The sequence below is a fragment of the Phyllopteryx taeniolatus genome, chromosome 2, assembly GCF_024500385.1.
Source record: "Phyllopteryx taeniolatus isolate TA_2022b chromosome 2, UOR_Ptae_1.2, whole genome shotgun sequence".
NCBI classification, from domain to species: domain Eukaryota; kingdom Metazoa; phylum Chordata; class Actinopteri; order Syngnathiformes; family Syngnathidae; genus Phyllopteryx; species Phyllopteryx taeniolatus.
The window spans coordinates 10,212,880-10,228,779 of NC_084503.1; the positions used below are offsets into that span (position 1 = coordinate 10,212,880).

Consider the following 15,900-nt stretch of genomic DNA (forward strand, 5'->3'; position numbering starts at 1 on the left):
ATACGTACTAACTGTGAGTAGTTACATGACGCGGCACTGAGGAACCAGATGCTGAAAGGCCAGCTAAGGGGAGCATCCACGCTAAGAGGTGCCACAGCCCACGGCTACCTCAGAGATTACTCCAACCACAACAGACTGGGGTAGACCCTACACTTTGTGTAGAGACCCCCTGCACCCACATCTGCTGGGCCTGAGATAACCTCAGGACAATGTACCCACAGTCAGACCATATGCACTTCCTAATTTGGAGGCCCCCTAGAGGAAAACACTGGAACTAAAAAGAAAAAATGAACGAAGAAATCAGTTAAAAAAAAAATGAACAAAGAAAATCAGAAAAAAATGAACAAAGAAAATAAAATAAAAAATGAACAAAGAAATCAGTCAAAAGACAAAAGGTGAGTCTTGGACATGACTTTTGTACCAGTTCCTCTTGCACATAATTTATTTTACTTATCCATATAAATATAGCATTAAAAGTGTGCTGACCAATACTGGTTCTTCAATTTAGATAAAGTCAGTGTTCTCCTCTCTCTCATGCAAAGGAGTGTTTCGTATTCCACTTTGGTCTTGGTCCAAGAGAGAACAACACAAATGCCTTGTTGCTACAGTAACACTAATAGTTAATGTGATTATTTACTTAATTGATGACATTTTTGTTAAAACTTGGTAATATGTAAATTTATCACTGCATCAAATAGTATTTTTTTTCAATTTTTTTTAAAGGTGGAACAAGGGGATGAATCACCTACTTTTTAACATGTTGCCAGGGGGCCCACCAGACTACAACACTGCTTTGGATGTGCCCCGAGACAGGTAACCCGAACATAAACAAGTTTTCCTTATTATATATGTCATATTCAAAGCAGCATTCGAGGAAAGACAAAATGGAAACAATGCATTATTAACTTTTACTTTAGCGTTTTTGCTTCACAAACACATCAATGCGTGAGTGAGGGGGGGAGGCAAAAACAAAGTGCATGTCAGTAGGTGTAACATAAGCACAGATGTTATTAGGTTTTATGATGATGTGTCCAATGGCATCGTCAGATGATCTCCTAATACTGTCAACGTGTTTTTTTTGTTTTTTTAATAAAAGAGAGATCTTATAATGGCACAGACCCAAAAAAATGATTGATTGTGTGGACCCTAATGTTTTGGCTGGATCACACAGTCGAAGCAAAACACACATAAAAAAAAAAAATCATTTCCAGAAGGGTGAATAAATATTTACAAATAGCTACAAATGGATATCCTCTACATTAAAGTGAGGGTTGGTGGTTTTATGTGAGATGATGAACAACATCTTTAGATGTAAGGAATTTCCTGAGCTCATCCAGAGAGTGTATTCAGCATGAAACTTGATCAGAACCAGGTGTGGAGGGATTTTAGTGTTTTTCCTTTGCCTTTTGAGTTGAATGGAATACCAAAATTACTTCATCACTCAAACTAACACTTGACCAGACACTGTATAAGGGAATAGTTAACCAAAAGAACAATTTTGCAGGCACGCAATTTTGTTGCTAAATTCTATTAAATTCCATTGTGTGTTAAGTGTTGTTCTAGTCAAAGGTGATTTTCTTTCATTCAGAGCACTCCTGGCTGGTGGTGGCTTCTCCACATGGACGTACAGACAAGGTTACGATGTCAGCATCCCAGTTTACAGCCCCCTTTCTGCTGATGTTGAGCTGCCTGAGAGACAGCCTGGGTGAGCTCATTGCAACCATAAACCTCTTGTTGCGGTTATTTTAGTGTAGTTTCTGTAGATGTTCAGTGTGCTTCGAAGATAACAACCAAGCCGCTCATTTGCACAGAGTAGCTGGAGGATTGAGGCATGACAATAAATATACAAAGTGAAGAAAATCTAATTACACAAAATGGTTTGGGTTATAATTAGGGGTGTCCCGATTCGAACAGCAAAAAAACAAGTATCAGATTTAATCGGACTGGATCTAAACTCTCCGGTTTTACCACTCTTATACAGCACAAGCAGTCCATTCAATGATCTGCTCCAGCACTTCGACGCAGCAGGGCCCAGAGAGCATGCAGAGACCACGTGATGACAACAACAGGTTGCTAAAGTGCGAACATAGTAGCAAGGAGTAAGATTGAATGTTAAAGTTGTTTATTGAGACTCCAATTGAAGTTCACTGCAGAACTAAAAACACATAAAAGAATAACACCTATTGAATGTTGAAATACATCACAGACTTCGTTTCTTTCTTAGTTATTGTTGAGAAAAGTTGCTATCTTAATGTACACAATGAAGGAAGGAAAAACACCATTCACAAGCTAACAAAAAATAGCATTGAACTTGTGGCACCTGTATCTCTAAAAAATAATGAATATTGGTACACAAACTGTGTATAAACACATACAAACAGGCAATATAACAATATATCCTCTCTGGCATATAGTCTTCCGAGTTATATTAACAATATTCGTTTGTTATTGCAAATGTGTATCTCATTGCGTACACCACACTGCCCCTCAGAGGTCAAGACGTGCACAGCAGGAACAACGATACCAGCAATGAAGAAGTTCAAGTGTATTGCCGCACATGTAGAGAAAGCAAAGGATGTTTTCACCATTACTGACAGTAAAAAAAAAAAAAAAAAAACTGACTCGAACTTTATTTCGCACTTTCAAAATATAATTTGTATTTATTATTTCTTGAGGTTATTTTTTGTGGTTTTCTAATTCATATTTAATCCATTCAGATGTAGAATATTTTTATGTTTAATTTAAGCAGTGGTTATGTTGCAATTTCGGTACATATTTTTGGTATTGGTTTTATTGAAGTTATTTTTCAGGATTTTCTAATATAATTTGTATGTATTTTATTCAATTGTAGTACACATTCTTGTTTTGAAAGTTACTTTAGTTTTTCTCATACCTACTGTTGCTGATTATTGTTCTTTATTTGAGTCATATTACTTGATCAAGCCTTTTCTAACATTCCATACCACAAAATAAGTAAAGTATGGATGGTTATTGCTGATATCGGATTGGACCGATAACGGTATCGGCCAAAACGGCAATATCGGTATTGGATCTGAAGTGAAAAAGTTGGATCAGGACGTCCCTAGTTATAATAGAAATCTGCTTAATGCATAACCATGATCACGTCTGCTCAGAGAACGTAAACATATGGCTTTAAAAAAAATTTGGTCGCCTGTGACATTTTAATGAATACACATCGAAATGAGGTTTTATTTTCATCCTGACCTACTATGGATTAATTGTGTGATCTTAGGACTTTGTGGCAGAACTAAAGTACTTGTAATGAAATCACTTTCAATCTGCTGTCTTCACTCTTCCAGGCCTCGCCGCTATTTCATCCTGTCATCTCAAACAGCCATTCACCGTGAGTATCGGGCTGAACTCGAACGCCTGAAGGAGGAAAATGGCCAGGCTCTCCTCCTTCTGGACAAGTGTAGCTACCTCTCCCAGGGAGCCGCCTCTGCTCGAAAGCGATGTTACAAGGGGCAGGTGTATGACTACCCTCAGATTCTGCAGGTTAGCACAGCTGCATACAAATGTGACTTTTTTAAAGATTAAAGTTGTCAAGATGTCACTGATGGATAATCAATGTGAAACACAAAATGATTGTGCTCCCCCAATGTTTCTGCAGGAGTCCTCCTTTTGTGTGGTGCTAAGGGGTGCACGTTTGGGTCAGGCTGCTCTTAGTGATGTGCTGCAAGCTGGTTGTGTCCCTGTCATCCTTGCGGATTCCTACATCCTTCCTTTTTCTGAAGTTCTTGACTGGAAAAGGTTGGTGTAATTCAGTCCATCTCCCATTAAGCATGAAAGAATTTCAGTCGTCTGCTCTTACCTCACTTACGTTGTGTTATCTGGCACAGAGCGTCTGTGGTTATCCCAGAAGAGAAGCTCTCTGAGATGTACACCATCTTGAAGAGTATCCCACACAGACAAGTGGAGGAGATGCAGAGACAGGTACCGGTCACAATGGTTGGATACAGTATATATTTTTTAACGTTCTGTTTAGCTGCGTTTTCAGTGAGTAGCAGTTAAATTACAAATGACAAATATTATCGTCAAACAGGTAGGAATGTCGTACTTGTGGTGTGCATCTGCTAAAAATGAATGAGTGCATATTGTTGCTTTACCTAAAATCACAATGCTGATATTGAGAGTTGAGATGTGCAGACTGGCTAGGCCACTCCGGGACCTTGAAATGCTTCTTACGAAGCCACTCCTTCGTTGCCCGGGTGGTGTGTTTGGGATCATTGTCATGCTGAAAGACCCAGCCACATTTCATCTTCAATCCCCTTGCTGATGGAAGGAGGTTTTCATTCAAATTTTGTCACGATACATGGCCCCATTCATTCTTTCCTTTACACGGATCAGTTGTCCTGGTCCCTTTGCAGAAAAACAGCCCCAAAGCATGACGTTTCCACCCCCATGCTTCACAGTAGGTATGGTGTTCTTTGGATGCAACTCGGCATTCTTTCTCCTCCAAAAACAAGTTGATTTTTTTTACCAAAAAGTTCTATTTTGGTTTCATCTGACCATATGACATTCTCCTAATCTTCTTCTGGATCATCCAAATGCTCTCTAGCAAACTTCAGACGGGCCTGGACATGTACTCTCTTAAGGAGGGGGACACGTCTGGCACTGCAGGATTTGAGTCACTGGCGGTGTAGTGTGTTACTGATGGCACCCTTTGTTACTTTGGTCCCAGCTCTCTGCAGGTCATTCACTAGGTCCCCCCATGTGGTTCTGGGATTTTTGCTCCACGTATCAATTATACGATTATATACTGGTATTCATTTTTAAACCATGGGCTACGTGGTGAGTGGGTGTCAGATTATGTCTCACAAGATCTGAAACATGGCAAGATTATGCTGTCCAAAGCCCCATGTTAATAACTGAGAATAAACCACAATAAACTGTGTGCCACCAGCCAAAGGCTTAAAAACAACCAATTCTTGTCAACTGCATAACAACTGTGCTGACTTGCATAGCAGCTACAATCTAAAGCTTCTGTAAAGTTTGATAGGCTGGATCTAATGTAAAGGTTGCAAAGGACTTCTCTGTGCTCTCTAAAGTTTCTAAACAAAACACTCTAGTGTACAGGTAACTTTCTGGTGCTAATGCAAAGAAATTGATTAGATTATTCATATAACACATTATTTAAAGCGGTTTTATGGTCGATATGCAATTTATCAGTTTTACCAGCAGAGGGCTCACAAGACTGGATTGAAGCGCTCACTTCCGTAGTCCAAGCTACAAGTTTTGTCATTCAGTAAGCACTGAAAAGTGCGTCTAAATGTTTGACGGGTAGTGTAACTTTGTAAGTGATATTATAAGAATGGGGGACAATTTAAGGCCTAATTTAACTATTTAAATCGTTTATGATACATATACAGGGTGATTGAAAAGTAACTCCCTATTTTAAAATACTTATAATTTATTCATGTTGTAATATTTTTCGCATTTTTTTAGTGTATTTTCCATGATCAAAGGAGAAAGTCTATTCTACCAAACCAACGACTTTGGAAGAACTTGAAGGGCGAATATGAGAAGTTATGTCTTCCATCCCACAAGAGTTCCTTGTGAAATCAGTTAATGCGGTTCCCAGGTGGTTTGAGAAACTGGTGGCTAATGCTGGCCCCCATATCGAATTTGAAATAAAACTCCATGCAATACACTTTCTTCTCATGTTCATTTCTTGTAAGAATTATAGTTCAGAAATAAATTATAAGTACTACTTCAAGTAGGGAGTTACTTTTCAATCACCCTGTATATTAATCTTCCAAAATATTTTAACTTGAGGGTTGATTATCATCTTATCATGAGTCTTGTCATCTTGGGGGTGTTGGGGGATGTTGACCTCCTTTGACTGTAATAACCCATGCAGGCTAAATAGCTGAACTTATTTTTCAGTCAAGATATATCAATTACATTTGGACCATGAGAACAGAACCTAGCACTGTGTGAGCCGTTATCCAGCCAAATAGTAGTGTTTCTTGAACACAATAGAATTTCACTGCCAATAAATACAGTAAATGTACAACCCCCGGTGTTTCGGCAAATTGTATCTGTTGAAGCTGATTTATTGAAAACATGCATTTGTTTCATTTTACAACAAATTCTATAAATCGAGAGGTTGATGAGAGGTGTCATCCATCCATCCATCTTCCGTACCACTTATCTTCACTAGCCTATCTCAGCTAACTCTGGGCGAGAGGCGGGTACACCCTGAACTGGTCACCAGCCAATCTTAGGGCACATAGAGGCAATCATTCACACTCACATCCACATATACGGGCAATTTAGAGTCTTTAGTTAACCTACCATGCATGTTTTCAGAATGTGGGAGGAAACCAGAGAAAACCCACACAAGCACGGGGAGAACATGAAAACTCCACATTGGCGAGGCCGGATTTGAACGCGGGTCTTCAGAACTGTGAGGCAGATGTGCTAACCAGTCACCACCGTGCCGCCCCCATGGGGTCCAATTCATGCAGTTTCACAGCTAAATAAAATTAACATTTGACAATGCTGAGTTGAGACAAAAGCGAAGACTGTGGATTTGGGTGTGAGACCATGTTAATTAATATGAAGTACAACATTATTCCAGTGAGAAGCTGACATGTGGTTTGACTGCTGTTTTTGATTTAAGTCCAAATCACTAATGATTGCTTGCTTCTCGCCACGGCTCACTCAGTGGCTAGCAGCTCTGCTCTATAGGTGCAGTCATCTCTCACATACTTGACAAGTAACCTTAAACAAAGACTTCTGTACTCCCAACTGTTTGTGCTCATGACTTTGACCTTTTCTCTAAGGATTTAAACGGGAAAAGAGAGGGGGCTCTTGAGCTCAGTGCTTTGGGCCTCTGTAAAGACATTATTAAAAATTTGTAACAGATTTTCAGTGAGATACGTTTTTGTACTTGGTCATGGGACTGCTTTCAGTACATTTCACTTTTTAGTAGTATTTTTAAATGAGCTACTTCATGAATTTCTTTTTATTGATGGTTTGTTATTCATTCAAAGTTTAAAGGGTTAAGCAAGGTTAAAAGGGTAAAAGTTGTACATGTTTTATTTAATGCAACATAACAAATGGGGGGGGGGGGGGGGGGGGGGGGGCGAAACGGGCCTCTTCATTCCTGCTCATAAAAGTTTGTGCAGCAATGGAGGGATGAGGGTCATTCCCTTAGGCCAGCACAGTTTTCTTACATCCTCCTCCCAGTCAGAAAAGAAAACTTTCATCACCAGCTGATTTATGAAGTGTTGGGATTCCCCAAGGAGATTAGAAAGTCTTTTTGTATTTTCCTCACCGCGCTATAAAAATAAAAGATGTATTTAACTAGTTATATGATGCAACACCAGATTGAACTGTCGGACTCAGAAAAAGTCGTCGTATGGTCACCAAATACAACTAGCCATCTTTGTTTTATGCTGAGATACAAATTCACCAGCAATAGTCAGCGTTGCAAAGGACAACTAAATACAAAGGCAGTTTGTCTCATGTTCTTCCCCTGAGGACAAAATGCAAACCTTGACCTCCTTCAATTGAGGTCAAGATTTCTCAAAAACTGTAGTACAATGAGAATTGTATGTGGTGAGGTGATGCCAAAATTGGATTCAAATTTAAATCACTGTAAAACGCACTCCTTCAAATTAGTACTGAAACTTCAGACCTCCATGCAGTAAGCAAGCGCCCAAAACAATCATTGGTAATTAAATTGCCATCTACACACACACACTAAAATGGTAGTATGTCATACATGTGTCAAGATTAGATAGTTTTACTTCACTATTTTGTCAGCTACTGCTGCAATCAGAATTTCCAGGGGTTCCTCATTAGTTTGTCTAAAAATGGCATCTCAATATGTACAGTATGCCCCACCGAACAGATATAAAATTATATGAATATAAGTGTATCTGGTCAATTTATTCAATGTTTAATGTTCAATGTTAATGCAGAAACATTATTCCTATAATCATCCTACTGGTATTTAGACATCTCTCTCGCACTTCAATAGCACCATTTCTGGTCAGTACTACCAGATAATTCCTTGATGATCGATTTTTAACAATAGAACAAAGACTCGAATAGAAATTGATTTTAATTAGTTGTTTTTCTTTACCACTTTAAATGTTTCTTAATTCAGCAGCAATATTATATTGGCTAGCACTCTTTTGGACTGATGTAACAAGGGCTAATTGTATTATGAAAAACCAGAAAAGATTCAATTTTAAAAGGTATTTGATCATGAAGTTTGAGGAAGCTGGGGTCATACGTCGATATTTGTTGTTATAGCTTCATTAGTATTTATAACCATGGAAGGTGAACTTTAAATGAGGGCTATGGAATTGGTGAATTCAACTATTATGATAACATTAAGATCTGGCTCTAGAGTTCAGTGTCAGCACTTGAGATGAAGAGTTCTCTGGTCTTTTTCAAATGCTTCAGCTATGGAAAAATCCCATAGGACTTCACATTGATTTTGTCCTTCGGTAGGTACAAAATACGAACATGTGTTCCAGAGTAGGCTGTTAAAGGACCACAACTGTGTTTCGCTCTTGGGACCTCAGCTTACAAAACCACATTATGAATTGTCATTACCACTTACCATTTAAAAAAAATAAAATAAATAATAATAATCTATTTATGTGATCGTAGCCTTAATGAAGTTTGCTTTAAAAAAAAAAAATAAAATCTATTTATGTGATCGTAGCCTTAATGAAGTTTGCTTTAAAAAAAAAAAAAAAAATCACGATTGTCTAAGTATTAGAACCAAACAGACCAGTGTGGTGACAACAAATTATTTTCTAAAAGTGTACTTCTCTTTGAATAGTTTCATAGCATATGTATGTATGCATTTAATGTAAAAAAGGTATGTATATATTTAATTGGAAACCCACTAATGATGTTTGTTGTTACTCGGTATCAGGAAGTGTCTATTTTTTGTATGGTAAAATTTGAAGATGTCTGTTTCATTTTTTTATAGGCACTCTGGTTTTGGGAAGCCTATTTCAGCTCCATGAAGGCCATCGGCCTGACGACGCTGCAGATCATCAATGACCGCATCTACCCATATGCCGCACATACATACGAGCAGTGGAACAATCCAACTATTGTGGTATGTAACTGTCCATTCTTGATGTTGACATGCATCTTGATAATAGTGACCTACAGTGTGTGTATGTGTGTGTGTATATATATATATATATATATATATATATATATATACACGTTTGTATGTGTGTGTGTATATATACATATAAATATATACATGTGTATATATATATATATATATATATATATATATATATATATATATATACACGTATTTTTATACCATATGATCGTGTGTATATAAAGATCGTGTGTATATATATATACATATATGTATGTATATATATATATATATATATATATATATATATATATATACATATATGCATGTGTATATATATATATATATATATATATATATATATATATACACACACACACACACACACACACACACACACACATGCATATACTTGCAAAGACGCTCCAAATCTGTTATATTGTGGGGCATTTCCTGTGGCCAGACCTCATCAGGTCACACCGCTGATTTTCTATTTTCTGTTCCAAAAATATTTTTTGAATGAAGTCATTCTTTGTCAATTTGAATAAATGCTTTAGTCCATTGTCATGTCGAAAGCTAAATTGTCTTTTAGGTTTTAGTGCCAGACTACGCTGATGTTTGGAGATTTAGGAGACTAATTAATTACTCCATTGTGTGTCGTGACTCAAGCCCCAGTTTCAGAAAAACTGCCCCAACATGACACTTCTGTCACCATGCGTCACTTTGCATCTGGTCTATAAGTTCAAACTCAGTCTCATCAAACTATAACACACACACACTTTTGGAAGAGTGTGGATGTGCTTGAAAAAAATGTGTAGAGCCTAGATTTTTTTTCTTTGGAGAATGAAGAATAGAGATCATTGACACATGCGGTAAACAACCAGTGCTTGCCAAAAATATTCTGCAACGACTTTAATGTTGCTGTAGCCCTCTTGGCAGTCACTCAGACCAGTTTTCTTATCTTTTCATCAGTTTGGAGGAACTTAAATTCTCGGCCATGTCGCTGTTGTGCCACGTTTTCTTCCATTTGTTTGTGATGGTCTCAGTTTACTTTGAACCATGGTATTTTGCCAAAGTCTTTTAAAACCCTTAAGGCATCCTCGGGACCTTTTGTGCCATTCAGTTTTTAATTCTCACTTTTTAAAATGTTCTTATACTTAGAGTGAAAACAACGCTTAGCAAATTATAAGACTGCAAAAATTAGAATAGCTTAAATGCAAACTCCTTCAATTTCAGTAAGCTCTCAAGGATTTACTGCTTTGAACAGGAATGAAGAATTTCAAACTGAATTTACCGTTTTCTACCCATATTTGAGCCGTCAGAAATTAATCATATCTAACATTCAACCACTAAAACTATTTTTTTCCTGTTTAGGAATTCAAGTAGAGAACTATGATTTGACATCTGAATAATTAGTAATACACTTCACTATTTTGTCACTTTTGTTAAAACAGTTCATTTAAAATTTTATGTGAAGTAAGAATTATACTGGAGCATTAAAAAACAAACAGTTGAAGAGCTTCTCCATACTGTTGTATGAGCCTTTAGGCTGTTAAAAAACAGCATTGTATTTTATTTTTATTTTTTTAACTTAAAATGTAACCGCATATAAACTGACTACAGTCCAGTATTAATTTTGGAACGTCGCATGAAGTCGATAGCTCCCGTGAACCAGCCCAGGACCACTGGATTGCATAACACACAATACACTGTATATGCCATTGTGTTTTATGTACTGTAGCACCTAGGGTTGGGCATTGTTTGAATTTGAGTGATTCTGGTTCCGATTCTTTATTTCGATTCCGGTTCCAAACGATTCTCGATTGCGATTCTTTTAGGGGGCTGGGTCAAAAACGTTTGCATGGTTTAAATAAAAGGTGTCCAAATGATGAACATCCATTTTCTTAGCAACCCGCAGCATAGACTAATATGAACATTTGACTCGAGGTTCTTAACCAGTATCAATATCAAACCTATGAACTAAAAGGCAATGTGTGCGGAACTAACCCAATTAACTTAATGTTCAATAATTAATGTTTCAGCTAAAAGTTAAATATAGCATTGTTAAAATAGTTATTTGGGACTGTTTCATCATGTCAAATGGTTTATATATACCTTGACTTCCTGTTTTAAGCTTGTAGCCTTTTATTTTGAAGGGTACGCACCGGAACTCAGCATTTTGGGACGAAAAGTAACTTCACACGAAACCGGTGATTTAAAAAAACATTTAATGGATGGAACCAAATGCTATAAAACGCTATTTCCTTTCCCTAACCACCGATGAAGCACAGGGTTAGTGTTTGTGATACTGTGAGACAATGTTTATGTGAATTTTGTCCCAATTCATGGTGATAAGTTGCTACGCTGAAGTTTAGCCCAATGTTAAATTAAGTTTTTTTGGTTTGTTTTTGTTTGTTTGTTTTTTTTTTTGTTTTTTTTTGGTTTGAAGACTAAAATAAATGCTAAAAACCATCAGTGCAAAAGTGCAACCAACCGTTAGCTGTCTCAATGTTGCCAAATATGTATTGTATTGTTTCACTCACCCAATTGACTGAGAGTTGACTTCACTGAAGCTCCGTGCGGTGTAGGCTGAGGCTCGGAGCGAGTCACACGCTACACATTGTGGAAGCCTCCTTTGCACAATGTAATCTTATTCCATTATTCCACTGAGGCGACTAGTCATTCATTTTAACAAAGTTAAGACACACTTTTGTTCGCCGCAGCTGCCGTTGGGCACAAGCACGTCATCGTGCGCGTTCTTCTTCGTTGGTTTACGCCGCTTCTTCGTTGTATTTCTCCACTTCTTCGCGGCTGGAGAACTAGGCATCGAAACTGGGATCCGAAATTTTAAAATTTCAAGGGTTCCGGGAGAACCGAAACGTTAGCCCCGGTTACAATCGGTTCTTGATACTCGATGCCCAACCCTAGTACACCGCACAAGCAGTGTATTAAGGTTTGATATACACCTAACAGGCTCAGCAGTAGTTCTGAATGAGGAGGATTCCTCCATTGCGGTGGGAGAAAAGGTTCTTGCATGTCTGAGGCAGTCTGTTTGTGAATGATAGGATGGGTGTTTAGCCTTCATGTGGTTGTGAAAGTTTGTGGCTGCACGAAGCTTGGCAATGCAGCCATCTCTGTGGAGCTGTTAATCAGCAGTCTCCCTGGGGTTAGAAGAGCATATGATCGTGAGAAAGTGGGTACGTTTGTCTTTGAGTTGTGCTTTGAACCAAGTCTGACAGGTGTTTGTTGTACAGAAACGGGACTGTGCCGTTCACATACTTTAGTAAAGAATTATTAGTTGTTCAACAGTGAAGTGCTCTGTCTTTGCATGACATTTGCCCTCTGTTTTCACCCTTGGTTCAGGTTTGTCCCATCCCAGAGCTTAATTGTGTCGAGGTACAGATTTTTGGTCATTCATGTCTGAGATGGGAGGTGAAGTGTTTTAGGGATCAATTCAGTGAGTGAATGGTGAGAAGAACACTAAATAAATCATCCAGAGAACCACCCCCCACCCCACCTCACCTCGTGTAGTCTTTTAGGCTGGTAATTGAAAGCACATTTTCCAGAATTGCTGGTGCTGTTACACTGGGTTTTCAGAATGAGGGACAGGCTGCTTTTTGTTTGGGGATTGTGAGTAAAGGGTTTACTTTTAAGGTTGCGGCCTCTCAGGCTTTAAGATGTTTTAGGCCATACAACTGTGTTTTGGCTATCAATTAAGCTGTGGAGTAAATTGAGACTTTCTCCACATTGATAACCATCTTAAAAGTATATAGAGTGCACAAGTTGGTTTTCTGTCCATACTTATATCAAATTTAGTTTTTCAAAATGATTATGCCTTAATGATTTGTAAATGACTTCTGAAGTAAAACCAAATGATTAAAAAAAAGCACTGTCCTTAAACATTTTGTCTAAATCTCGCTTCTTGAGTGTACAGCCTACTTTTTGTCTGTGTAGGGTAGTTTGAGGGTAGGCAAAAGTGTTATTGGCATGCCAATCTCCCTCGTAGAATGTGTTGTAGGCATTATAAATTTATACATAATACGTAATTTCTATGCATTTTACATAATTTGTGAAGATCAATTTCTAAGTATCAAATAACTTATATTGAACAGGAAAGACTACTCAGCCATTAGATCTGTCAGAAGTTGTTAAGATACAGATGTCTTTTCATCTAATTTGATTTCAAGTCATTTGACAAATGACTTAAGTGGCTTTGGTAATGAATGTGTGTCATATATTTTACTTTAATTATTTCCCCCTCTACTTGTTTGACAATGTGAGAATTACAGCAGGGAAGTTTCCACTTGCCAGTAGAGGGAATTTTTACTGGTGCATTGGTCACGAATGTTGGATAAAACGCCGTGGCTGTCTTTGACTTGGGTTGATGTTGTGGAAGGTGCCATATTATTGTATAATTATACTTTATGTGGATTTCAAGAATGCCACAGATTTACTGTCCTTTTTCAACAGCTTTTCACTGCAACCAGAGTGGGACACTTTCATTTTGATGTGTTCCCAACAGCCATCACTCTTGTTTACATGTTCTAGTAAGGCCTGGCTGTGTAAGTTTGTTTGTATTGTTGGACTGTGTTACTTTCCATGTCACACTGATGTTTATGATAATCTTCAGCATTTGGTACATCAGAAAGCTCACCTGTTGGGGTCAGTGAAAGTCCCGCACTTTATAGGCCATTTTAATGGAGAGCAATGACAGAGATAGAGCTTTGAAGACAGTCGTTAACTTCCTGGCAAACTCTCATCCCAAATTTAAACCTCCTCTTGTTTCTTTGATTGCGTTGTCTCCTGGTTCTCCACTCCATCACTCCAACATCACGACCCGTACATATTTTTGAGGAAACAGTCAGCCTTGTTGCAGATTCACGTCTAGTCTTCTTGTCATGACCTCTTGCTTCTGTAAGGTTTCTGTAATGGACCTAGCCAGCATTCTTTGCCCAGCCTATGTTAGCCCTCAAGAGACATTGTTGGATGATTGCTTGCTAATAATATCTATCATCTGGAAACTACTGATGGTGATGTCAATGTTTTGGGAAGAGAGTCTTAAAGTGTCATAAATCATGGAAAAACATATGCTTCACTACAGAACCTTTTCCTAACAAATGTGTGAAAGAGTGTCAAACTTGAGTTTCTTGTGTGTGTCTTTGCCGTCTGTCTTGTGTAGAAGTGGTCCAGTGTGAACAGTCCCCTCTTCTTGCCACTTATCCCACCAAGAGCACCTGGGTTCACAGCAGTGGTGTTGACCTACGATCGTGTCGAGAGTCTTTTCCGAGTCATCACAGAAATTTCCAAAGTTCCTAGCTTGGCTAAGCTCCTGGTGGTGTGGAATAATCAGAACAAGAGTCCTCCTGAGGGTGAGTAGATTCATTCACGCATCCACACGACATGAGCTCACACGTCGTCGTCTCAGGTGCACTACGGTAAAACATGGAAAGTGTTTGTGAACAGGAAAAGGGCTTGCTTCTCCAAACAGTTTTCATCACTAATTTGAGTTTCTTGGGGACACTTAATTTAATGGTAAATGAACATCTGAATCAACAGCAGACTGTTACGGCCGTTTGTTCTCTTTTTCATTTGTCTCGGGAAGCTTACATCTTCTTGCACCTCTGTTTTTGTTGTTAATGAGGCAACACAAATAGTACACCACTGTTAACCTCTCTTACTCTGCTGATGGCACCATGTCTGTTCTTGACCAGAAATCAAATCAACCCTGAGTTGACTCATATAATGAAGTAGTAGGAAGACTTTGAAGTGCTCTCTCGCGGCTGCAGTTTTTCTTTTCATCAGCGGCGCCTGGCTGGAGTGGCGTGACCCATTAGAATTAACGAGGGGCCATTGACAGGTCAGACTCTCAGGTCTCAGTCAAGTACAAGGAATTTTTTTTTTTTCTCATTCATACCAAGTCTCACAGGCTGCATTGTTATTGTCTTTTGTAGTTAAAAAATAATAATCCCTAAACGCTAATGTATACACTCTACACAGCAACTGGGTATCACTGCAAAAAAACACAGTCATAGTTTCTATCCTAAACCTCTGGCTAAAAAGCTTTGATTCGCCCCTCTTTTTGGAGTCGAAAAAGTCATTGAAATTTGATTTATAAGTTTACAAGGCTGAACTCAAATAATAGCCCACCATTGTCATGCTGTCTCTTGGCAGTGTTGAAATTAAGGAGGGAATGACAACAGTTTGACAGGCCGAAAGAGAAAATTGGATTCTTAACATAGCCTGCCAATTGTTTTTGACGTGCGTCGTCCGACGCTGTTTAGAGGAGGTCGAGCTCTTCTCACAATCTGCTAAGGCCCATCAACACAATTAATGAGGGGACACGTGAATGATCAGTGTGCTGACAGTCTTGCCATGGACCCAGGATCTTTAAAATGTTCCCTTGATAAAAGAGCTTCGGGCAAGAATAGTAACTGCAAGAGTTTTGCATGTGCTCTTGCCTTGCACTGTGATGTTATATTGACACTGCCTGCACAAACTGTCAGTAGTCAAGTACTTCATAGATATTTGTCCTTCAGAAACAAGGAAGCCATCATTGTTTTCAATTTCTAAATACAATTTGAAGATGTAAAATGCTGTCATACACACTTTATATACGAGCGGGAGCAAGTCATTACATGTTATGCAGGTAGCTCTTATTTTGTTTCTGTTATGCTCTTCAGCGCTCCCTCCAGTTGTGAAGTGTAAATTACTTTTAAGCCATTGCAAAATACAACATGAATTGTATAAACCACATTTTCACAGCCTGTTATTTTTCCACACTCTTTCCAGGT

The 15,900-nt window shown here is 38.4% G+C and overlaps 1 protein-coding gene across 4 annotated transcripts in view; it reads left to right on the plus strand.

Annotated features, from left to right (window-relative positions):
• The window catches only part of ext2 (exostosin glycosyltransferase 2), a 33,527-nt gene that overhangs the window by 4,156 nt on the left and 13,471 nt on the right, over nt 1–15,900 (plus strand). For all 4 annotated transcript variants that reach the window (XM_061759551.1, XM_061759569.1, XM_061759560.1 and 1 more), the window contains 7 exons: nt 724–813; nt 1,589–1,705; nt 3,321–3,516; nt 3,632–3,771; nt 3,861–3,954; nt 8,981–9,112; nt 14,289–14,478. In XM_061759551.1, coding sequence (XP_061615535.1) covers nt 724–813; nt 1,589–1,705; nt 3,321–3,516; nt 3,632–3,771; nt 3,861–3,954; nt 8,981–9,112; nt 14,289–14,478 — 959 coding nt within the window. The remainder of the gene's footprint in view (nt 1–723; nt 814–1,588; nt 1,706–3,320; nt 3,517–3,631; nt 3,772–3,860; nt 3,955–8,980; nt 9,113–14,288; nt 14,479–15,900) is intronic.